General features: G+C 43.7%; 1 protein-coding gene across 15 annotated transcripts in view; it reads right to left on the bottom strand.

Moving 5' to 3' along the window:
• The window catches only part of LOC147369546 (protocadherin gamma-C4), a 185,828-nt gene that overhangs the window by 116,819 nt on the left and 43,305 nt on the right, over nucleotides 1-25,704 (bottom strand). Inside the window, exons 1-2 of one of the 15 annotated variants that reach the window (XM_086412093.1) lie at nucleotides 2,457-2,599; nucleotides 8-1,565 (exon numbers count right to left, since the gene is read on the bottom strand). The exons of 8 other annotated variants lie outside the window; for them this stretch is intronic. In XM_086412093.1, the coding sequence (XP_086268219.1) occupies nucleotides 8-1,363 (1,356 nt within the window). In that variant the 5' untranslated portion in view covers nucleotides 1,364-1,565; nucleotides 2,457-2,599. 6 more of the 15 variants (XM_086412087.1, XM_086412088.1, XM_086412080.1 and 3 more) reach the window with 6 other exon arrangements.

Genomic DNA, 25,704 nt, shown 5'->3' with positions numbered 1-25,704 from the left:
AACTCACCGCCATTAGAGTTTCGGGATGGGAAGTCGACTCACTGGAATTACAGAGTGGAAATAAGGCCCCAGACGAATCACCACAAAGTATATCTTGTCCTGAACTCAACTGCTCACTACATTTTAGAAAATTAAACTCTGTCTTTCCAGTATGGGCAACACACAGATTGTACGAATAAGGTAAAGTTCCTTCACTGTAGTTGGGAGGAACCACGGGTCCAGACTTGACACAGAGACCAGGCTTAAAGCAGCCCCAAGCAGCAGGGCTGGAGGAGCGTCGCAGGTGTAGGGCGACCGCCAGAATCACCGCCAGGAGGAAGAGCACCGAGATCAAGGCCAAGGCCACCACCAGGTAAAACTGCAGCTCAGCTTGGGGGTCAGAGGGCGAGGGCCGGTCACTGAGGTCCGGCAGCGCCTCCTGCAGGCTGTCGGCGAAAACCAGGAGCAGCGTGGCGGTGGCCGAGAGGGGCGGCTGTCCCCCATCGCGCACAGCGACCAGCAGGCGCTGGCGGGCCGCGTCCCTGTCGCCCAAGGCCCTCGCCGTGCGCACCTCGCCCGTGCGCAGCCCCACGCTGAACAGTCCGGGCTCGCTGGCCTGCAGCACGTGGTAGGACAGCCAGGCGTTGTGTCCAGAGTCTGCGTCCACTGCCACCACCTTGGTGACCAGGTAGCCGGGCTGCGCGGCGCGCGGCACCGTGTCGAAGAGCGCCGAGCCATCGTGCCCCAGCGCCGGGTACAGCACCCTGGGCGCGTTGTCGTTGCGGTCGCCCACCAGCACGCGCAGGCTCACGTTGGAGCTGAGCGCTGGCGAGCCGTGGTCGCGGGCCTGCAGCGTCAGTTCGAAAGCGCGTAGCTGCTCGTGGTCGAAGGCGCGCTGCGCGAACACCACGCCGCTCTGCGGGTTCACGGACACGTAGGACGACAGCGCGCGTGGCTCCAGGTCGCTGGCCACGATGGAGTAAGAGACGTGGCCGTTGGGCCCTAGGTCAGGGTCAGAGGCCCTGACTTGTTCGATGGAAGCTCCAGGCGGGTTGTTTTCTGCCACGTGGACGACGTAGGAGGCCTGGTGGAAAACCGGAGCATTGTCGTTGACATCAGTAATATGCAAGGTAACACTTGTATGGGTGCAGAGAGGCGGCTTGCCCTTGTCAGTGGCCACGATGGTGACATTGTACTCCGGGATCTGCTCTCGGTCCAGGGTCCCGGCTGTTACCAACTTGTATGAATTTTTGGAGGAAGAGATTATCTGAAAAGGCACTTCACCCTCTAATCGACAATTAACCTCCCCATTCTCCCCGGAATCTCTGTCATGTATTTTGATCAAAGCAATCAGAGTTCCCGGCACTGCGTTTTCCAGAATCATTTCGACTAGAGAATGGAATGTAATATCTGGTCTGTTGTCATTTTCATCTTGAATGCTAATTTCAACTGTACACTGTGCAACCAGTCCTCCGCCATCCCTCCCTTCCACCACGATGGAATATTCTTTGATTTCTTCGAAATCCAGTGTTTTTAGAGTTGTAATTTCCCCACTCTTTGAATTCAGACCGAAGACTTGCCCGGACCTGTAGAAGGAATAAGCAATTTCTGAGTTGACGCCCTCGTCCTGATCGGTGGCTGACACCTGCAACACAGTGGTGCCTGGGGGCACGTTTTCTCCAAGGTTGACTCGGTATACGTCCTGGGTAAATACCGGGGGGTTATCATTGGCATCAGTGACCTGGATCTGGAGCTCAATAGTGCCACTTAGGGGTGGATCGCCACCGTCTGAGGCAGTCAGTACTAAACGATGGTAACTCTGTTGTTCCCGGTCTAAGGGTTTCTCCAATACCAGTTCCGGGAATTTACTACCATCTTGTTTTTCCTTATTTATCAACGAGAAACTAGGGCTAAGAGAAAGTTTATAAGTCTGCAGAGAGTTTAAGCCAATATCTGCATCTTCCGCGACTTCTAATATAAATCGCGTGCCTGGCGGCGTAGACTCACTTATTTGCAGCTCAAAGGAATTTTGCGAGAATTTTGGAGTGTGGTCATTAACATCCTCGATCTCTACATTCACGTGATAAAAGTTCAATGGATTTTCAGCAACAACCTCAAATTCCAGAGCACAAGCTGACTTCTTCCCGCATATCTGCTCCCGGTCTAGCCTGCTGCTCACAAGTAACTCCCCGCTCTCCGCGCTCACCGTGAAGTAAGGCTTCTCTGAACTGACGCGCAGTTTTCGAGTCGGTAATTCGTGGACACTGAGTCTCAGGTCCTTGGCGAGATTCCCCACCACCGAGCCCTCGGGCATCTCCTCGGGAATCCTGTAGTGGATCTGCTCAGAGAGCGCCAGGCAGAACAAAGACAGCAGGAACGGAAAGAGCACTGGCCGCCTCTCAGCCCAGCCGCTCTTCCCAGCGCCGCTCCCCATCCCTCTTGCCCGCCCCCGCTACCCCCCGTCTTAGTTTGCTCACCGGCCTGGAGATGCCGGATTACAACTAATGTCTATGTTGCAGTCGTCCGGAGCTCCCAGCAGCTTTATGAGGGTCAGGCAGGGTTTCTTCTCTAGAGAAGTAAACGTTGGAAAGGCTTACGCTAGCGAGTCTGAGACAGGGAACGTGAGCTGCGGCTGCGCGAGGACGTCCCCTGTACCAAGTTCTCCACTTTGGCCAACAGCGGCGCCCAGAGTCCGCACTGGTAAACTACAGCCCCTGCAGCTTCAGTTTAAAATTTAACAAGCCATATTTTTACGTTAATATATTTAATATTTTAAATCATCAAGGCTTATTTAAAGTCTTGTTTCTAAATTGTTAGAAATATCATTCATGTTGGGTTTGTTTACAAAGTTAATATATATTGGTCCATTTATTTCACCATTCTGCAAACATACACTGAACTTTTGCTTTGTGCTAAGCACTGTCCTTGTCAGTGGCAATAGAACAATGAAAAAGACACAGGTCTTGCCCTCAGAGAGTTTGTTGTCTACCAATTCCATGAATCATTTCTGTTTATTAGCTATGATATATAAAAAATTTTAAAGCTTCTTTCGTTGATTCCTAGTTTACCCCATATGTCTACATAATCAGTGCTACTTCATGTCACATATATTAGAGAACATCAATACTAGTGCAAATTATTTTGTAAAGTTGTGTAATTTTGCACCAATCCTTAAACATCTCTGATATCAACACTCTCTTTACAAAATAATTTCTTTTTACTCTAACTCAAGAAGTATTCATTCAAAGAAACTGTCCCTATGATGTAGCCAGAGATTATTTGGTGTACCTTCTACTTCATTTCTCAGAATTAACTGGCTCATGTCATACCCAACATCTTATATAAATTCACCCTTAAAATGTATTGAAATACTTGTCTGTCCGTCAATACAAAGTCACAAAGGGATATTCTAGTAGAATGCATTACTTCCTTATCTATGTATACATTTTATACTGAATTGGAGGAACTGAGTTCATGGTAAATTTATTTACATAAATTCACTGAATATAGTGACATTTGTTCTCATTATTTTACTCCATTGGTTGTTATTATTATTATTATTGCAATTAGTGAATGCTTTCAGCAAGAGTACTGGGGCAACTTTCCATTCACTTTTTAAATTTGCAAAGTGTCAACAAAATAGTTGTCTCCGTAAGTGACTGTACACCTAAACACTACAGAATATAAAGCTAATTCCTACCATTATCTGTGGATTGGAGGAGAAACAGCACAATCCCTCAGAAATGTCTTTTTAGTTGATAACAAATAATTCATTGTACTTTCCACTCTCATCTGATGACAAATCAACCATTAGTTTTATTTAAATGCTATAACAAGGGATGCAGAAGTCCAAATGGAATCATTTTTAATTGAACCAATTGGTTTGTTTAGAATTTGTGTACATGTAACTTCTTTTCTTAAAACTAACACTCTCAAACTCTAACCTTGAGAACACAGCACATTTCACATGACTGTACAGTCAAAACAGCTCACTGGAATTCTAATAAAATGTGTTCTTCTGCATTTTACAGAGGTAACTTTCAACAATTTTAAGATGACATTTTATTTCAAATTTGATGGGGAGGGCAATGGCCATTTTAGGCTTTAGATGCCATGTCTCCATTGGTATGAGTCCTGGGTGACCACTGACACACAACATTTGGGAACCAATCTTACCTACCACCACCCTTTAAAATATGTTTGCTTTGAGATACAAGAAGTATTAAAGCTTTGAAGGGTACTGATACAGACACAGAGCTCATAAAAGAGGTTTAAACTGAAGAAAAATTTCAAGAACTTAGTTTTAGGTGAAATCCTAAGAATCCTAAAAATTCTGACATGTATTTTACTTTTACTAAGCTAATACAAGGGTTAAGAAACCTCAATAATTTTTGTAAGTTCTAATTTATATATACCTTTATGTGTCTATACATATACACATGTACACACACACATATATATTCCTATATATAAAATGAACTGACCTTATGTGGTTGGGTAGCTATTTCTTAAATGAATAGATGATAATTATGGTAAAATATGAAAAGTTTTAAGAAGTTAAGAGTTCATATTTAAACAGTCTTGTCTAAGCCTTTGGAAAGCAGATGAAACAATTATGATTAGAACTCAATTTTATTGTATCACTAACACAAACCCCAAACTCTGTGGTACACCTTAAAAGCTATCTTTAAACTTTCTTTACAATGCATGTTTCAAAACACAAATTAAATTTATAAAAAAATATAATTCCTCTAAGAAATAAACATAAACAATGAACCAAACTCACCTGAACAGCAGCAGCTTCATCCCTACATTCATGAAAATCTATGGATGTTAACAAGGAATCATTTTTCTCACAGCTGTCTTGGCTAATGAGCATGTCAGCATAGTTGGGCTGGGGGAAGATCATGTGACTCCTCGGAGAGTCAGAGGTAAGGGAGACTTCATGGGAGTAGGTCTGCAGGAAAGCCTGTACTCCTTCCATGCCCACAAATCCTGAGGCTGGCAGGCCTGCTAACCTACCACTGGAAGCCTGGAGAAGTCTTGATTTGTGCCACCGCCATAGTCTGAGCGACAGCAGCACGATGACAAAGGCAAGGAAGATGCAGGAAACAACAGCCACTGCCACCACCAGGTACAGTGTGAGGTCTGAATCCTCAGAGTTGGTTAGGGTCCTGATGCTACCCAGGTCAGCAAGGACATCTGGGATGCTATCTGCCACGGCCACAGTGAGTGTGACGGTGGCTGAGAGAGGGGGCTGCCCATGGTCGTGGACTGTCATCACCAGGCTCTGCTTGAGCGCATCTCTGTCCAGCAGGGCCCGTGCCGTGCGTACCTCGCCTGTGTGCAGCCCCACCGTGAAGAGCCCTGGCTCACTGGCCTTGAGTAGGCGGTAGGACAGCCAGGCGTTCTGGCCTGAGTCTCTGTCCACTGCCACTACCTTGGTAACAAGGTAGCCTGGCTCTGCAGAGCGAGGTGCCAGCTCCACACCCGTGGAGCCATCAGTGGGAAGCATGGGGTACAGAATCTCTGGTGCATTGTCGTTCTGGTCCAGTATGAACAGGCTCAGGGACACATTGCTGCTGAGTTGAGGGTCCCCATTGTCACGGGCTGTCACCAGTAGTTGCAAGTCTTGGATCTGCTCATAGTCAAAGGAGTGCAGAGCATACAGGACACCAGTGTCAGAGCTGATGGAGACGTAAGAGGAGAGAGGCACCGCCATGATGCTGCCTTTGGTCAGAGAGTAAGTGACCTGGGCATTGCTGCCACTGTCGTGGTCATGAGCAGTCACAGAGAAGATGGAGGCACCTCTGGGGTTGTTCTCTGGGATATAGGCTGAGTAGGAGGCGTGAGGGAAAATGGGTGGATTGTCATTGATGTCTGCCACTTGCAGGGCAATATGAATTTCAGTAGACAGAGGTGGGGTTCCTAGATCTGAGGCTGCCACTGTGATATTATACATAGAGATCTTTTCTCGGTCCAAATATTTCCAAGTCACCAATCTATAATAATTATCAATAGATTTTTCTAATTGAAAAGGTAAATTATCACGTGTATAACAGACAACTTGACCATTCTTCCCAGAGTCTCGGTCATGCACATTCAAGAAGGCAATTACTGTCCCAGGAAGAGTATTTTCCAGGACTGGGCTAAACAAAGATGTAATGGTCACTTCGGGTCTGTTGTCATTGACATCTTCCACTGAAATGAGTACTTTGGTCCGCCCCAGAAGTGCCCCCACATCTTCAGCTTGTATTTCCATATCATAAAATGCACATTCTTCATAATCTAAACTCTTCGCTGTTGATATTTCGCCAGTATTTTCATTCAGCTGGAATAACGGAGATTGTTTTTCACTAATTTTCCAGAATTTATAAGCCACTTCCCCGTTGGTTCCTTCATCCGGGTCGCTAGCGCTTACGGTAAGCAGCCGGGTCCCCGGGGGCACGTTCTCTGGGACTTTCACTCGGTAAATCGGTTGAGCAAAAACCGGGGCATTGTCGTTTGTATCCAACACTGTCACTCGGATGTGCACTGTGCTGGAGCGACGCGGTTCGCCTCCATCCGTGGCGATGAGGACCAGGTAGTGAGCAGCCTCCTCCTCGCGGTCCAGGGCGCGCTCCAGCACCAGCTCTGGGCTTACAGCTCCGTCGTCTCCAGTTTGCACGTCCAGGGAGAAGTGGTTATTGGGGCTGAGCTGGTAGCTCTGCAGGGAATTCAAGCCCACATCCGGGTCCACAGCCTCTGGCAATGGATAACGTGTTCCGGGCAGAGCGATTTCGTTAATTTTTACTTCCAGATTTTCGACCTGGAATTTCGGGTTATTATCGTTGATGTCAGTGATTTCTACTTCTATTCCCCAAAGTTTCCCTTCATCCTCAACTAGGATGTTAATATTTACAAAACATCGCGCGCTCTGAGCGCAGAGCTCCTCCCGGTCTATCCTGCCCGCGGTGACCAAGCTGCCGCTTCGCGGATTTAGAGCAAAGAGCTGCGTCCTACCTCTGGAGACGATGCGGACTCCGTGCTTCGAAAGCTCTTGTGACTCCAGCCCCAGGTCCTTGGAGATGTTACCCACGAAGGATCCTTTGTCGGTCTCTTCAGGCACAGAGTAGTGGATCTGTCCTCTCCCGATCTTTCCCAGCGCACCCAGCAGCGCGCACAGCAGTACCAGCTCGCCGCGTCCTCCGTAATTCTTCGGAGCGGCCATTGTTCTTTCGCTATGGAATCCACTCAGAATCTTCACTGGGCATATATGTTTTGTTTACCTTGTTCCTGAAGTTATAGAGATCATCTTCTGGAAAGTTGGAGTATCCCAAATTTAGGGATGGAATTTTGCCGCAGGCCTCCAGTTGGTTTGTGAGATCTGCGGATCTCTTGTGAGGTGAGAGCCCTGAGTTTCCGGCTGGTTTTTGGTTACTTTATCTCCAAGTAGGTGAACAGCGGCGCTCAGAGTCCTAGGCAGTTACTGCAGTCACTTACATTTGTAATATCCTATGCTAGATTGCTAGGGGGAAAATTGCTACTTGTTTTCTATAGTCTGTTTGGAATAAATTATCCCTGAACTCATATTTTAAAAATAATTTCCAAGAATATGGAATGAAATAGGGTTAAAGTCTTACAAAGTATTATTACATAACCAGATTTTGGGGTTTATATCATATTAAATTACTCAAAGTTCTGTACTGTATTTACTGTTTTAAAAATAAAATTTTATTTATTATGCTCTAAGCATTATTGTTAATATCTTCAGTATCTATTATCAACTAAGTAAGAATCCCACTCATTACTGGAAATTAATTCATTTTTAGGCTAAAATATACCTATTGGAGATGACTGATTCAGAAGTTGTTTTATTTGGTTTTAAACCAATTTAATCAATATAGTAAACTTTCTGTAGAGTGGTTGCCTTTTAATTTTCTTTTTAAAATGCCATTTTAGTCACCCAGTAGTGTTTTGAAATTAATATTGTGAAATTTTAATAGGATAAATGCTTTTACTTTCAAGTTATATCACAGACTAAATTTTATATAATTTCTATTTGAATAGAAAATACTTGAAAGGTACAAATGAATATATAATCGAAAGCAAATTTCTATCTATTCTTCTGCCTATGAGAGGTGATTACATTTTAAAGCCAACTTAGTTAACTTCTAAAGGTAAACAAATAGCCTAAAGGTAATTTTACCTTAACTACTACTTTGATCAAAAGAATCACAAAAGTAAGAAACACATAATTATCACTAAGGAGTCAAAAAGTGCCAGTGCAAGAATAAATGTCTTTTTCCTTCAGCAGTTTGTAAAATGGCCATTAATTGAAGCAGTTACTAAGGGAAGTACAGCAAAAGCCTGATACAATGTATTGCTATCTTGTATATGTAACTGTATCCACTTGAGACTGCTAATCTTGTCTAAATTTGAAGATTTCAACATTCCATTTTCTCCTAGAGATAGTAGAATGACTAGAAGACCTCTAGCTATATTAGTTTAGGTCTGCAAAACAGACATTTCAAAAATTATGTAGGAGAAGTGTGTGTAAGAGGAACAACAGAGGCCAAAACATTGTGTTTTCTTTGATGGAGGAGCCTATAGAATGAGCATTACTACAGGTTAATCCTGAAAAACCTATGCTGCAAGTAAGGAGAACATGCTTTTATTTTCTGATGAGCATAGTGAACCTGTGCTGCACTTAGTCAAGTAAAATGATTTTACACACATTTATACACATAGTACAATGAACAGAATTACAGTAGGTACATCTACATAAAAATCTAGGTTAATCGACCTTATTCTAGTGCTTTGAAGCAAAAGAGAAGTAAATATAGGAAACAAAGTATCAGATTAGTATGGAAACAATAACAGCTAAATCAATTAAGAAAAATATCTAATTTCAGCTTGTTTTTCTTTTAAGATTTATATGATTGCCTACTTTTACATTTACAGTATGTCTAGTTGAAAAAAAAATCATTTATTAATCTGTAGAAAGAAAAATTTAGAGAAAAATCTCAGTAGCTTTATGGGAAACCATATAACATTGCCAAAAGTTTCCCCTGTGGAAAAAAAACACAACTTCACTGCTTTATAATATGAACCCGGTAAGACACCACTAAAAGACACATAATTTCTCTGAATTCAACCTCCTTTGAAAAATGGTATGACAGCTTTTTGACTGGTTACTACATTCTTAAGACAATGTTTAGATCTAAAATTTGTATAGATGCATTTGGAGACATTTTATGTTTGGTTCCAGACCACTACAATAAAGAGAACAGCACAATAAAGTGGGTCACGAAAGTTTTGGTTTCCCAGTGTGTATAAAAGTTATGTTTTAAGTATGCAATAGCATTATATCTAAAAAAGTACATACCTTAATTAAAAATACTTTATTGCTAAAAAACACTAACCATCACTGGAGCCTTTGGTGGGTCGAACATAATCTTTTTGTAATGGTAACATCCAAGATCACTGATTATAGATCACCACAGGGCTTCCCTAGTGGCTCAGATGATGAAGAACCTGCCTGCAATGCAGGAAACCAGGGTTCAATCCCTGGGTAGGGAAGATCCCTTAGAGAAGAGAATGACTACTCACTCCAGTATTCTTGTCTGGAGAATTCCATGGACAGATGAGCCTGGTGGTCTCCAGTGCTGGGTCCATGGGGTCGCAGAATGGGACATGACTGAGGGACTAACACTTTCACACTTTCACTTTCACATGATGACTATAATTTTAAAAAGTTTGAAATACTTTGAGATTTACCAAATGGGAAATGGCAACCCACTCCAGTGTTCTTGCCTGGAGAATCCCAGGGACCACAGAGCCTGGTGGGCTGCTGTCTATGGGGTCACACAGAGTCAGACTGAAGCGACTTAGCAGCAGCAGCAGCAACACAGACACATGAAGTGAGGAAATGCTGTTGTACAAATGGTGAATATAGACTTGATTGACTCAGGCTTGCCATAAATCATCAATGTGAAAAATCAAAACAAAACTGGAGTATCTTCAAACCTCAATGAAGCAAAATGAACTAAAACAGAGATGTGCCACTTTTTTCCTATGAATATGGAGAACTGTCGACACAATAAAAAGCGGGTTATACTTACAGGAAACTCACCTGATGAGAAGTCGACTCATTGGAATTACAAAAGGGAAATAAGGCTCCAGATGAATCACCAGAAAGTATGTTTTGTCCTGAACTCAACTGCTCACTACATTTTAGAAAATTAAACTCTGTCTTTCCAGTATGGGCAACGCACAGATTGTACGAATAAGGTAAAGTTCCTTCACTGTAGTTGGGGAGAACCCCAGGTTCAGACTTGACACAGAGACCAGGCTTAAAGCAGCCCCAAGCAGCAGGGCTGGAGGAGCGTCGCAGGTGTAGGGCGACCGCCAGAATCACCGCCAGGAGGAAGAGCACCGAGATCAAGGCCAAGGCCACCACCAGGTAAAACTGCAGCTCAGCCTGGGGGTCAGAGGGCGAGGGCCGGTCACTGAGGTCCGGCAGCGCCTCCTGCAGGCTGTCGGCGAAAACCAGGAGCAGCGTGGTGGTGGCCGAGAGGGGCGGCTGTCCCCCATCGCGCACAGCGACCAGCAGGCGCTGGCGGGCCGCGTCCCTGTCGCCCAAGGCCCTCGCCGTGCGCACCTCGCCCGTGCGCAGCCCCACGCTGAACAGTCCGGGCTCGCTGGCCTGCAGCACATGGTAGGACAGCCAGGCGTTGTGTCCAGAATCGGCGTCCACCGCCACCACTTTGGTGACCAGGTAGCCGGGCTGCGCGGCGCGGGGCACCGTGTCGAAGAGCGCCGAGCCGTCGGGCCCCAGCGCCGGGTACAGCACCCTGGGCGCGTTGTCGTTGCGGTCGCCCACCAGCACGCGCAGGCTCACGTTGGAGCTGAGCGCTGGCGAGCCGTGGTCGCGGGCCTGCAGTGTCAGTTCGAAAACGCGTAGCTGCTCGTGGTCGAAGGCGCGCTGCGCGAACACCACGCCGCTCTGCGGGTTCACGGACACGTAGGACGACAGCGCGCGTGGCTCCAGGTCGCTGGCCACGATGGAGTAGGAGACGTGGCCATTGGGCCCTAGGTCAGGGTCGGAGGCGCTTACTTGAGTGATGGAGGCACCAGGAGGATTGTTCTCTGCTACATGGACCACATAGGAAGCCCGTTCAAAAACTGGCATGTTGTCGTTTACATCACCGATGTGCAGCGTGATGCTTGAGCTGGAGGAGAGGGGTGGCTTGCCTTTGTCAGTGGCTGTGATGGTGATGTTATACCCAGGGGTCTGTTCGCGGTCTAGAACTCCATCTGTAACTAATTTATATGTGTTTCTTGAAGAAGTCAGTACTTTAAATGGAACATCGCCTTCTAATTTACAAATAACCTCTCCATTGTGTCCGGAATCCTTGTCTCGGATTTTGAGCAAAGCAATGTGTGTTCCCAGCTTGGTGTCCTCCATAATAAAATCCGGTAGAGATTGGAATACCACTTCTGGGGCATTGTCATTTATGTCTAGGACTTCTATCTCCACTGTACACTGGGCAATCATTCCTCCACCATCCTTTGCTTCCAAAACTATGGAATATTCTTTCACTTCCTCAAAATCTAATGTATTTAGAATAATAATTTCCCCAGTATTAGAATTCAGGTCAAACTGGGTAATCTGGCCTGCTTCAGTGAAAGAGAAAGTGATCTCGGCATTGACACCGTCATCTTGGTCAGTGGCCATTACTCTAAGCACAGTGGTACCTGGAAGCACATTTTCTGGAAGCTCCACCCTGTATAGTTCTTGGCTGAACACTGGAGGGTTATCGTTGGCATCAGTTACCAGGACTTGTATCTGTGCAGCACTGCTCAGGGGTGGATCCCCGAAGTCCAAGGCCGTCAAGGTCAAGTGGTAGGATTTCTGTTCTTCTCTGTCTAAAGGTGTCATTAGTACCAGCTCAGGGTATTTACTGCCATCCAACTTCTCTTTAATCACAAGTGAGAAATGATCATCAGGACTGAGCTGGTAATTCTGTAGGGAATTGGTACCAATATCTGCATCATGGGCAGATCCTAAAATAAATCGTGCCCCGGACTTTGTGGACTCACTTATTTGCAGCTCAAAGGCATTTTGCGAGAATTTAGGCGTGTGGTCATTGACATCCTCGATCTCTACATTCACGTGATAAAAGTTCAATGGATTTTCAGCAACAACCTCAAATTCCAGAGCACAAGCTGACTTCTTCCCGCATATCTGCTCCCGGTCTAGCCTGCTGCTCACAAGTAACTCCCCGCTCTCCGCGCTCACCGTGAAGTAAGGCTTCTCCGAACTGACGCGCAGTTTTCGAGTCGGTAATTCGTGGACACTGAGTCTCAGGTCCTTGGCGAGATTCCCCACCACCGAGCCCTCGGGCATCTCCTCGGGAATCCTGTAGTGGATCTGCTCAGAGAGCGCCAGGCAGAACAAAGACAGCAGGAACGGAAAGAGCACTGGCCGCCTCTCAGCCCAGCCGCTCTTCCCAGCGCCGCTCCCCATCCCTCTTGCTTCCCCCCTTAGTTTGCTCACCGGCTTGGAGACGCCGGATTACAAATAATGTTGCAGTTGTCCGGAGCTCCCAACAGCTTTATTTTCGGCGTGAGGGTCAGGCAGGGTTTCTTCTCCAGAGGAGGAATCGGTGGAAAGACAACCCTAGCGTCTTGACAGGGAAAGTGCTCTGCGGCTGCGCGACGGGATCGCCAGCGCCAAGCTCTCGACTTTGGCCAACAGCGGCGCCCAGAGTCCGCACTGTGAAACTGCAGCCCCTGCTGCTTCAGTTTAACCAGCTACCGTCACTACCACCGTGTATCCAGCTGAAAAATCATTTTTTAAAGACGTAAGTATGTTTAAGAACACGCTTCCCAGGTGGCTCAGCGGTAAAGAATCCACCTGTCATGCTGGAGGCGCGTGTTTGACTCCTGGGTCGGGAAGATCCCCTGGGGAAGGAAATGGCAACCCATTCTGGTATTCTTGTTTGGGAAATCCCATGAACAGAGGAATCCATGGTGTCAAGAGTTGGACACGACTTAGCGACTGAGTACGCACGCATATTTGGTAATATTTAATTCGTACTATTAGAAGCGTCATCATCCCAACTTTCCAGGTTTTTAGGTCAATCGGTAGGTTTAATACATAAACATCTATACGTTGACATAATTACTCCCCAACCTTCAAATCCGCACTAGTAATAGGATAACTATAACACAGATTTGGCTCAAAGGATCTCAGCTCATAGCTGTTGTAAGTACTCATTAATTAGCAATGTATTGGATAAGGTTTCATCTTTCTTTCCTTGTCACCTTTTTCCTTATTCTTCCTTACATTTTTTGTACCTATTTCCATTTTTCTTCCCAGATGGCAACAGTAATGGTGAAATTATGTCTTTCAAAAGGCACAATTTATACATCCCTCTCTTGTTCCAAAATAATTTTAGCAATTTCTTTATAGTAACATTTGGTTTTCAATTCTGAGATCTCACTTGAAGAAATGATTATAGCCTTTCAGAAAAGAGCCTATCCTCTCCTTCCCATTGCATGATTATTTTCCTGGGTATAAAATTCAACTTGAGTCTCCAAAACTACCAGGGGAAAATTATATTTTGCTTTGCATCACAAACTCACTAACAAGGTCTATTGTACTGAGGCACTTGTTCCCACTTTTGTACTTATCACATCCCATAATGACAGTTGAAGGAAACAGTCCCTAGAAAATGTATAATAGCTCACTGACTTTAGTGATGATCTCTCCCCTTTGTTTAAAAGTATTTTTAATAATAAATTTAATTGGAGGGTTCTTTTTCAAAATATCTTATAATCACATTTCTGCCCCACAAAATGTAACACTGTCCTCTCCCCCTAGTGACTGTACATCTGAATGTTACAGAATATATGAAATGTACTTCCACAGGATTGCACAGATCTTTAGATGCAAACCACCACCTTATGGAAGAAAAACATATGCTAGACTTTATGCTAGAAAAAAATTGTTCTCTTAACATTCAAACAAGATTACCTTGTCATCAACTACTTCTTGATACTAGTCAACTGCTGTATTGAGTTTTACTAAAATGTTATATAACAAGTGAAGATGTAGTTAATTACAGATTAAATTGTCTCTGAATTTTTCAACAGACCCAATAAGTAAAATTCACTTCTGCTCTAGGACTTGAGTGTATGACATGGTTGTTTCATAAAGCCAGCATCCCAACTCCCCTACTTGTAGAGCCAACATACACACTTTGCGTGACTGCATCACTAAGACAACACATCAAAATTTGGGTTAAAAACATGCAATGGCCTATTTCACAAATGTTACTTATAACACTTAACACTTTATTTGATATCTCATTTTATTGATTTTGGACAACAATCTTTAGTATGCCATTAGACTCCATGTCTGTCATTGATAAAGATCTTAGTGAAGCCTGACACATAAATTTCATCCTTTAAGCATCAACAAAACTTCTACCAGAATCTGGCTTTAATAGGCGATTAAAGTTTAAATAGGTCAAGAGCAACTAAGATGTTTCAAGGCCACCAAAGAGAGGTACATGGAAGTGGAAGCAGGGCACAGAAAAAAAAGTTTGCAGACTGAAAATGTCTTCAACAACCTTTTACAGATCTGATCTAAAGAGAATTCTGAGGAGGCTGAGGTGTACTTTCCTGCTAACCTTGTGTAATAAGATTTAACAATTCATTCTCATTTATAAAATACATGAATTAAGAATACCATGAGGAACATAATTGCAAAACATAAAAATGTGATTATCCACTTATTCACAATCTTGTCCATATGCTTTCACCGTAAATATGGTACTAAAACACTCTGTCAATAAGTGTTCCATGTTAAAAAATCACCACTGAAATAAACAATCTTGCTTTATCACTTGAAAGTTTTTTTAACTCCATCTTCAAATCACGCATTTCGAAAAACAATAACATTTACACAAAATATAATTTCTCGACCATATAAAGATGAATGAATGACTGAACTCACCTGAATACTGTGGGCTTCATCCTTACATTCAAGAAAATCTATGGATGTTAACAAGGGATCCTTTTTCTCATAGCTCTCCTGGCTGATGAGTGTGTCTGCATAGTTGGGTTGTGGGAAGATCACGTGACTCCTCCGAGAGTCTGCGGTGAGCGAGACCTCATGCGAATAGGTCTGCAGGAAAGCCCGCACCCCATCCACGCCCACAAACTGAGATGCCGGTACACTTCCGGGGACACCTCCCGAAGCTTGCAGCATGTGAGATCTGCACCAACGCCGCAGTCTGAGCGCCAGTAGCACGATGACAAAGGCGAGGAAGACACAGGACACTGCAGCCACAGCCACCACCAGGTACAGCGTGAGGCCTGAAGCATCAGAGTCATGCGGGACCTCCGGGCCACCCAGGTCTGCCAGGACATCTGGGATGCTGTCGGCCACAGCCACCGTGAGTGTGACAGTGGCCGAGAGAGGGGGCTGCCCATGATCCTGGACTGCCACCACCAAGCTCTGCTTGAGCGCGTCTCTGTCCAGCAGGGCCCGTGCTGTGCGCACCTCGCCCGTGTGCAGTCCCACCACAAAGAGCCCTGGCTCACTGGCCTTGAGCAGACGGTAGGACAGCCAGGCGTTCTGTCCCGAGTCTCTGTCCACTGCCACCACCTTGGTGACCAGGTAGCCAGGCTCTGCAGAACGGGGTGCCAGCTCCACACCAGTAGAACCGTCAGTGGGGAGGGAAGGGTATAGAATCTCAGGTGTGTTGTCATTCTGGTCCAGCACAAATATGCTCAGAGACACATTGCTGCTGAGTGGTGGGTCCCCACTGTCACTTGCAGTCACTCTCAACTGCAGGTCCCGAAACTGCTCATAGTCGAAGGAGTGCAGTGCATAGAGCACACCAGTACCTGAGTTGATGGAGACGTAGGAGGACACAGATGGCCCCTGGAGAGTATCTTCAGATAGGGAGTATGTGACACGGGCATTCTCATTGCTGTCAGGGTCATGTGCAGTCACTGAGAAGATGGAGGTGCCTCTGGGGTTATTCTCAGGCACATAGACAAAGTATGAGGACTGCAGGAAGGCAGGTGGGTTGTCGTTGGTGTCTGCCACATTCATGGCGATGTGAGTTGTCGTGGACAAGGGTGGGCTTCCACCATCTGTGGCTTTCAGCGTGATGTTATACGTAGAGAATTTTTCCCGGTCTAGGTTTTCTGCTGTCACCAATCTGTAATAGTTGTCTATAGATCTTTCTAATTTAAAAGGCAGATCTTCTGAAATAGTGCAGGTCACCTGGCCATTCTTCCCAGAATCTCGGTCTTGAAGATAGAAAAGCGCCACTACTGTTCCAGGAGGAGTGTCTTCGGGGATTGAGCTGCTTACAGATGTTACAGTCACTTCCGGGGCATTGTCATTCACATCTAAAATTGTGATCAGTACTTTAGCCCTTGTCATACTACCAGGACCATCCTGAGCTTGAACTTCCATTTCATAGTAGCCAGATTCTTCATAATCTAGGCCATCTAGAGTCGATAATTCTCCTGTGTGAGAGTTCAGCTGGAATATCTGTAGAATTTTTGGAGTAATTTTCGGAAAAGAGTATGTCACTTCCCCGTTCACTCCCTCATCCAGATCTATAGCACTTATCGTCAGCAGTCTTGTGCCCACTGGCACGTTCTCAGGGACAGTTACTTGGTACTGGGGCAAAGAGAAGATTGGCGCATGATCATTCACGTCCACCGCTGTTACTTGGACACGGGCGGTTCCGGATCGTGGTGGGTCACCGCCGTCAGAGGCGGTGAGGAGAAGGTGGTGAGTTGCCACTTCTTCCCGGTCCAGTACCTGTTCCAGCACTAATTCCGGATATTTAGTTCCATCCTCTCCGGTGTGCACAACCAGGGAGAAGTGGCGATTGGGGCTGAGGTGGTAGCTCTGGAGAGAGTTCGTGCCCACATCCGGATCCCTAGCCTCATTTAACGGAAATCGTACCCCAGGAGCTGTATTTTCCATTATTTTCACATTCATTTCTTCCGTCAAGAATTTAGGAGCGTTGTCATTAATATCCATTATTTCCACTTCTATACGATAAAGATTCATTTTATCTTCCACCAGGATGTTAAAGTTCACCAGACACCGCGCGCTCTGGGCGCAGAGCTCCTCCCGGTCTATCCTGCCCGCGGTGACCAAGCTGCCGCTTCGCGGATTCAGAGAGAAGAGCTGCGTCCTACCTCTGGAGACGATGCGGACCCCGCGCTCCGCCAGGTCCTTTGGCTCCAGTCCCAGATCCTTGGCGATATTACCGACAAAAGACCCCGTCTCTGTCTCCTCCGGCACGGAGTAGAGAATCTGTGCTGCCCAGACTTCGCTCTGGGTCCCCAGGAGGATGGAGAGCAGGATGAATGCTCTGTAGTCCCCTCCCCTCTGCCGAGCCGCCATTCTTGTCCTGCTGATCTTTAGACACTGGCCTATCTCCTGTTGTATTTCTGGATGACAGGACGTCTGCGTGAAGCCCTGTGTATTCGGAAAAGAAACCCAGAATCCAGTGGTATAGAGGCCTGAATTTAGTGCAGCTTGGAAGACAGTTTATCTCAGTCTGGCGTTTCTTTGTGATGTAAAAGCTCAGTGGTTCCGGCGGATCTTGTGAACCATTTTTCCCGATTGGTGAACAGCGGCGCTCAGAGTCCTTACTAAGTTACTGCACCATACTGAAGCAAAATAACTGATTTTTCAGAAAGTTGTTTTATCCTTTGAAATTCTTTTATTTCTTCAATTCATGCATCTCTGATATATCATTTAAAATAAATTTTAAAAAACTGTGACAATGTAACAATGTTCATGGATGGGTGTTTATTAATCCCAGATAATTTCTTTTAAATTCTCTGCTCTGCATTGCAACTTTGAAATGATTGTTAGACACTGCCTCACACTTCAGTTCACATAGATAAAAATCAGTCATGGAGATAAAACAAGTATGATTTATTTTTAAAAGGTGTGTAAAAGATCTGTATATGTAAGATATTATGTAGAAACATTTATATCAGCATATTTAAATTAATTCAATAATACTGAACATATTCTATGTTCTAGACACAGCTATGTAATAAGGCAGAGAGTCCATTTTATCTTTAATACACAGAGGAGTAATGTAATAACTTTTTATTGAATGAAACCTTAGAGACTGTTTAGTTCAATTCCTTTATTTTAATAAATTTTAAAATGAGAGGGAATTGCTTTATCCTTGACTATATAATCATAGAACCAATGTAGGAATAGAAATATCCACACTCCCAATCTCCTAAGAAGAAAAAAAGGAAATCATCGTTGGCCTTGACTGATGCTTTATGCTCAAAGAGTGCCATTAGAAATAGGTGAGAAGCCAAGCAGCTACAATCAGCTATAGAAGCAACTCATTTTGTAGAGAAGACAGAAATTTGCAGATTCCACTGACTGTGGATTCATAAGTGTTGGTATCACTGCTTCTTTTAATTATGCAATTTAAATAATCATCATACCCTATACTTGAGAAAAGATGGGTCTCTGAACAACCTTTGAGCATACATGCTGGACTATCCTGAGCAGATCCTTAGAGGTACTCATTGCTCCACTGCTATTAATGAAGTAAAACTCAATTGTTGATGGATCCGAGGTTACTCTTTGCTGGTGGAAATAAAACAAAGTTTCTTTCACATAGTTGCAGAAGAGAGTGGCCTGTTTTGAAATGAAAACCTGGTAAGAAATAGCCTTGCTTTATAAATTATTTTAAGCCCTGGGGAGTAGCTAGCAGCACCAGAAGGGAGAACTAGAAGTAATACTATACAAATTTACCTCAGTCGGTGACAAGTCTGCAACTAAGTAATCTATTTCTGGTCTTTGGTGGCATTACTACAAAATACAGGGAATACTTTGAATGAAATGTTTAATCTATCAATCTAGAAATTTTAATCTATCAAAATAATTCATATCATATTTGCTTTCACTATGTGGCTCAGACGGCAAAGCATCTGTCTGCAGTGCGGAAGACCCGGGTTCAATCCCTGGGATGGGAAGATCCCCTGGAAAAGGAAATGGCAGCCCACTCCAGTACTCTTGCCTGGAAAATCTCACGGATGGAGGAGCCTGGTAGGCTACAGTCCATGGGGTCGAAAAGAGTGGGACACAACTGAGCAACTTCACTTTCACTTTCAAGTAGATAAAAGATCTTACTTTTTGTTCAAGGGAAACAATATGAGTATTTCAGATTAACTACATAAATAGGAATTTAAAACTATTTGTTCAGTAGCAATCTTGAATTTCTTGTTGGTATAAGTATATGGTAATTAAAGATCATGAGTACTTGCAGACATTTTCAAATAAAACTTTCATGTACAGATATCATGACTCCCAATGTCATGATTTTTTTCTACCTGATACTTCAAAATTTATAGCATTATCTCATATCCATCTCTTATTCTACTATTTTTAAAAAGTTTTGATTAACCTAACACTTCTGGGTACCTTCTTTAGAGCTAAACAAAATCTAGATAAAGGAGATAATCAAGTTTTTTAAGTTACTCTACAACATAAAATATTAAAGATCTCTACTCAACCACCAAGGTGTTTAAGTATAACATAAAATTACTGCATAAGATTGAAATAATGTTGTACTTTTAAAGGGAGTGTGTTATTATTGGTTGAGTTGTTGGGAAGAATCATTTATTTACATAAAAAAATTTATGGAAAGTTTATTTGTCTTCCCAGGCAGTAAGTTATTTACTTTTGCTCCTTTTTTTCCCTTTATTTATTTTTAGTTGTGCTGGGTTCTAGCTTCAGTGAGCATGGGCCACTCTCTAATTGCGGTGCATGGGCTTCTCATGTAGTGGATTCTCTTGTTTGGAGCACAGGCTCTAGGGCTTCAGTGGTTGTGGAGCAACAGGCTTAGTTGCCTCAAAGCATGTGGGTTCTTGTAGGACCAGGGATCCAACTCATGGATTCTTAACCACTGCACCACCAGGGAAGTCTTCTCTTTTCTTTAAGCAACTTTTTTCTATTGAAGAAACATTTGTTTGGCATTGTGTTTAGGTATTCACCCCCAGGCAAAGATGTATATTTCTTCCAATGATCCTCTCAGAGATTTTACTCTTTCCCCTTTGATCTCCATTCCAAACATTTCATCAGAATTGGGTAATAAAGCAGCCCAATACTTTGGTAGACTTTTTTTCCCCTGGTGCTTCCAAATCATTATATGCTCAAACTATCAGACTTCTTATCTTATTAATAATGACCTGTAGTATGTAAGTCAAAGGAGCCTCAGTCACAACGTAGCAAATTCCATGATTGCCAGGATTTGAGACTTGGTCAGTTCACATGAACGAATGACTACTGTGAGAGTAGAATCTAATAGGTTTTCTGTCAGTGAGACATTTTATTTGATTAAATGAAATACTCACAGGTAATTCAGTTAAGAGAATAAAGAAAACTAGCCTCGTATCTCAGTTACTCAGCAGATAAGAAAATAAACCAGTCTACCAGCCATGAGACCATTAGTGAGCTTTGCTTTTTAACAATGGATGTATAAGATTAGCTTAATCATCCAGAGTTGGTATTATACTAAAATAACACACTCTCAGAGTACATGAAACAAATCTTAATATTTCTATAAAAGCCCATCTGACTCCCATGACCAATACCCAGGATTGAAGTCTTTAAAATTATTTACCATTAAATTCTGATTAAACCACTAAAGAATCATATCACAAATGTTGTCCAAAAAATTATATTTGAAATGTGTATGATTGTAATCTTTAGGTTAGTCATATACACTTGAAACCTTGAAATAAATAATTATATAACAATTGTTGAAAGTAAACACTGATTTAGAAAAACATGCGTTAACTATCCTTAGCGGTTAACTTAAAGATAACTCAGTATTATCTTTCTTTATGAATACTGACAATTTCAGGTTACAAATGAGGTTCTCATTCATTTTCAAGGCATTTTCTGAATTGTCTATTTTACATGTGCATACCAAATCAAGATGCACAAGTGGCAAATCCATTGTATTATCAAATAATAGAACCCTAAACTCAGGATTGGAAAAGAGCTTGGCTAGCTTGAAGTTCAACAACTCATCAAATTATATTATCTCCTGTATTCCATTAATCTCAGGACCATCAACTTATTTTTGAAAAGCACCAGTAACAGAATCTTCTAGCTCCTAAGGCAATTCATTTTCTGTTTAACAACTCAGAACTTTGCTGCTTTCTACTCAAGCCATAGTTTTATTCACACCTTTGCGCTATGATGAATTGAGTAATCATTCTTTTAAATGACAACTCTTCCTTCCTTAAATATTTGAATAGAGTTCCCGAGTAACAAAAGCTTTATTTTATCTGGGCTAAATATGATAAATCATTTAAATTCTTATTTGAATACTATTAATCCTTCATTCTCATTCACTAGTCCTCTATTTTTAGAGATACATCTTGTAAGTGGACACTACTTGCCACATCTAACAATTCACATTCATTTTTAAATACTATCAAACACGCAGACTGCAAAAAAATCATTGTAGTAGGCATACAGCATCAGGCACTTATACTTATTTGTTATCAATCCAAAATTATAATAATGGTGATGTAAACAAGTATTTGCTCACTGTACTACTTTATAGTTTGAATGTTTTTTAATAAAATTATTTTCTTTTCCCAGAGTTTATGTGAGGTATATAAGACAAGTCTTTTTAACTTAAATTTTAACTTGAAGGCTATAGATATTGCGATTGTCCTGAAAAGAATAACAGATAGTTCTAGGAATATTATTCAGGTCTTCATACATCAATTTCTCTTATTTATTATAAAATCATTTTTTATTCCTAATTAGTTAAGAGGGAAAATATCTCTCATAGATTCCATCATTTTAGAAAATACTTGCTTTAGTTAACACCGGGAAGAAAAAAGATCTTCCTTATCAGATGCCATAATTCTGGGTTTTTTCACATTATAAAACAAAGAATCTCAGATATGCCACATAATAGAAAAACAATAACTAAGAAGCAAGAGGAAAGCAACCCATGGCACAAAGAGCTTGCCAAGAGGAGAAAAGTTAAAGGAAATTCGATACATACTTTATTAAGGTTTGGGGGTGAAATTTGAGAAAACTAAGATTTAACAGACCTCTACTGATACAAAAGAAAAATCTTCTCAAAACTATATAATTCACTGCAAAAGACTAAGAATATCAGGCACTGAACCGAGAGAATTTTAACTTTTACTGTTCAAATAAGAACAATAAAACAAATAACCTCACCTGAACAGTGGAGTCTTGCGCTTTACAAAAATCTTCCTGAATCAAGAGAGGCTCGCTTTTCCCACAGCTCTCCTGGCTGATGAGCGTGTCCGCGTAGTTCGGCTGCGGGAAGATCACGTGACTCCCCCGAGAGTCCGCCGTGAGCGAGACCTCGTGCGAATAGGTCTGCAGGAAAGCCCGCACCCCGTCCACGCCCACAAAGTGAGAGGCGGGCACGCGAGCCAACCCACTGCCCGAAGTCTGGAGCAGACGCGACAGGTGCCAATGCCGCAATCTGAGAGCCAGTAGCACGATGACAAAGGCAAGGAAGACACAGGACACCGCAGCCACAGCCACCACCAGGTACAGCGTGAGGCCTGAAGCGTCAGAGTCGTGAGGGACCTCCAGGCTGCCCAGGTCCGCCAGGACATCTGGGATGCTGTCGGCCACAGCCACCGTGAGCGTGACGGTGGCAGAAAGAGGGGGCTGACCATGATCCTGGACTGCCACAACCAGGCTCTGCTTGAGAGCATCTCTGTCCAGCAGGGCCCGCGCTGTGCGCACTTCGCCCGTGTGCAGTCCCACCACAAAGAGCCCTGGTTCACTGGCCTTGAGCAGACGGTAGGACAGCCAGGCGTTCTGGCCTGAATCTCTGTCTACTGCCACCACCTTGGTGACCAGGTAGCCTGGCTCTGCAGAGCGAGGTGCCAGCTCCACACCAGTAGAGCCATCAGTAGGGAGGACGGGGTACAGAATCTCAGGTGTGTTGTCATTCCGGTCCAGCACAAATATGCTCAGAGACACATTGCTGCTGAGTGGTGGGTCCCCACTGTCACTTGCAATCACTCTCAACTGCAGGTCACGAAACTGTTCATAGTCGAAGGAGTGCAATGCATACAGGATGCCAGTGTCAGAGTTGATGGAGATGTAGGAGGACAGAGGTACCCCCTGGATGGTGTCTTCAGCTAAGGAATAGGTAACCTGGGCATTCTCACGATTGTCAGGATCATGTGCAGTCACTGAGAAAATGGAGGCACCTCTGGGATTGTTCTCAGGAATATAGACAGAGTAGGAGGTATGGGGAAAAGCAGGTGGGTTATCATTGATGTCTGCCACATTTAGGGAGATGAGCATTTCTGTAGACAGAGGTGGTATTCCTTTGTCGGTGGCTGTCACAGTGATGTTGTATGTGGATACCTGTTCTCTATCTAGAACTGTACTCGTCACTAGTCGATAATAATTGTCTACTGGTTTTTCCAGTTCAAATGGCAAACTTTTTGAGATAGAACATGTTACCAGGCCATTCAGTCCAGAGTCTCGATCATATACTTGAAAAAGAATGATCACTGTGCCTGGTGGTGTACTTTCAGCAACTGATCTGCTTCCAGATGTAACTACCACTTCTGGTACATTGTCATTTACATCCAAGATAGTAATTAAGACTTTGGCTCTGTCTTGTAGACCTGGGCCATCCCGGGCTTCAATATCCAGCTCATAAAAGCTAGTGTCTTCATAGTCTAGAACTGCAGAAGTTGATATCTCTCCAGTCAAAACATTCAGGCAGAAAGTCTTTGAGATTTTTTCTGTTATCCTCACTACAGAATATGTTACTTCTGCGTGGACTCCTTCATCCTGGTCCGTGGCATTTACCGACAACACTGGCGTACCTACTGGCAGATTTTCAGGGACATTCACACGATACACAGGCTGAGTAAAGACTGGAGCGTTGTCATTTGCATCTAGGACAGTTACCAGGATTCGAGCCACACTGGAGCGGGCAGGGTCACCACCATCCGTGGCAGTAAGGACCAGGCGGTGAATGGCTTGTTCCTCCCGGTCCAGTGCGCGCTCCAGCACCAGCTCTGGGTATTTGGGCCCATCAGCTTTACCCGGCATTTCCACGGAGAAGTGACTATTCTCGCTGAGCTTGAAGCCCTGGAGAGAGTTCACTCCCACATCCGGGTCATAGACCTCCATTAGTGGAAATCGAGAGGATAAGGCTGCGTTTTCGATAATTTTTACTTCCAATTCTTCCCTTAAGAATCGGGGTGCATTGTCATTAATGTCCACTATTTCCACTTCCACGGGAAAAAGATTCAATTTATCCTCAACAAGGATGTTAAAATTCACCAGACATCGAGCCCTCTGAGCGCAGAGCTCCTCCCTGTCTATCCTGCCCGCGGTGACCAAGCTGCCGCTTCGCGAGTTCAGAGCAAAGAGCTGCATCCTACCTCTGGAGACGATTCGGACTCCGCGCTCCGCCAGCTCCTGGGGCTCCAGCCCGAGATCCCTGGCAATGTTGCCCACGAAGGAGCCTTTGTCCAGCTCCTCAGGAATGGAGTAATGGATCTGCCCGGCCCTGGCCTCCCGCAGCGTCCCCAGGAGTATGAAGAGCAGGATCAACCCGCTATAATGCCAGCGGCTTTGCAGAACCGCCATTACTGGCTCGTTCTGGACTTCCCTGGGATTATGAGCTGGGGGGACACGTTCGCATCAGTTTGGAGCGTCTCAGAATTGGCGGTCAAGGCCAATAAACAAGCAGTGATCAGATGCGAATCGATTTAGGGAAGGCTTTCTGCGCAGCGGCAGAGCTTTTCCTGTATAATCTGCTTTGTGCTTTGAGGATATAACTCGAGTTCTCACCGCTTTCCTTACCCGGGTTAGTGAACAGCGACGCTTAGAGTCCTATCTTAATACTGCACTGTTCTGCGGAAACCATCAATACAAAGGGTCTTATTTCTGCTAAATCTGTATAGATGACACTCAATATTTCTCTCCCCAAGAATTAAAAGCATTTGGAAAAATAAAATATCATATTCTGAAATTTTAAATGTTTCTTGGAATGATGCTTATTTTTGTGACATCTCTTAGGGTCTTGGAGAACACAAATACTTTTACACTTTTCGGTAAATTTTGAACTCCACACTCCACCATCGTTTATATTTGTCTAATTTTCAATAAGGGCACCAACAACCACGAACAGGTTTAGAACCAATCCACCACTATGTTACAGGAGTTGTCATTTTTAGATGTTATTACCTATTTTTATTAACATAGATTAAGAACTGCACTATTTAGCCAATATTTGTGTATACTTTAAAGAAAATGCAATGAAAGTGAAAATATATAGGCTACAGTGAAAAAGTATTCTTATATTTATATTATGTATAACAATGTTTAGGACTGACTACCCTGAATTTATGTAATTCACTTAATTGTCTACATAGATATAAATAACATCTTACAGTGAGAATGTAAGATACTAGCATATTAAAAATGTTTCTGGACAGACTGTTTTAGAATTAATAGAAATTTCAAGAGTATTACTAAGTGGCATTCTATGAAAGAACTACTGCAACACAGATAAATGATCAAAGAATTTCTAAGACCCCCTCTCATCCCCATTCTATGCCCAGAAAAATCAAGAAAACACCAAAAACTGCTAGAGTTAGCCTGCATACTTTTTA

The sequence above is a fragment of the Bos grunniens genome, chromosome 7 (genome assembly GCF_055505025.1).
Source record: "Bos grunniens cultivar Pamir isolate PY7600 chromosome 7, Bosgru_T2T1.0, whole genome shotgun sequence".
NCBI lineage: Eukaryota > Metazoa > Chordata > Mammalia > Artiodactyla > Bovidae > Bos > Bos grunniens.
The sequence above is the reverse complement of the archived record's forward strand: the minus strand, read 5'-3'. Positions and strand labels throughout refer to the sequence as shown.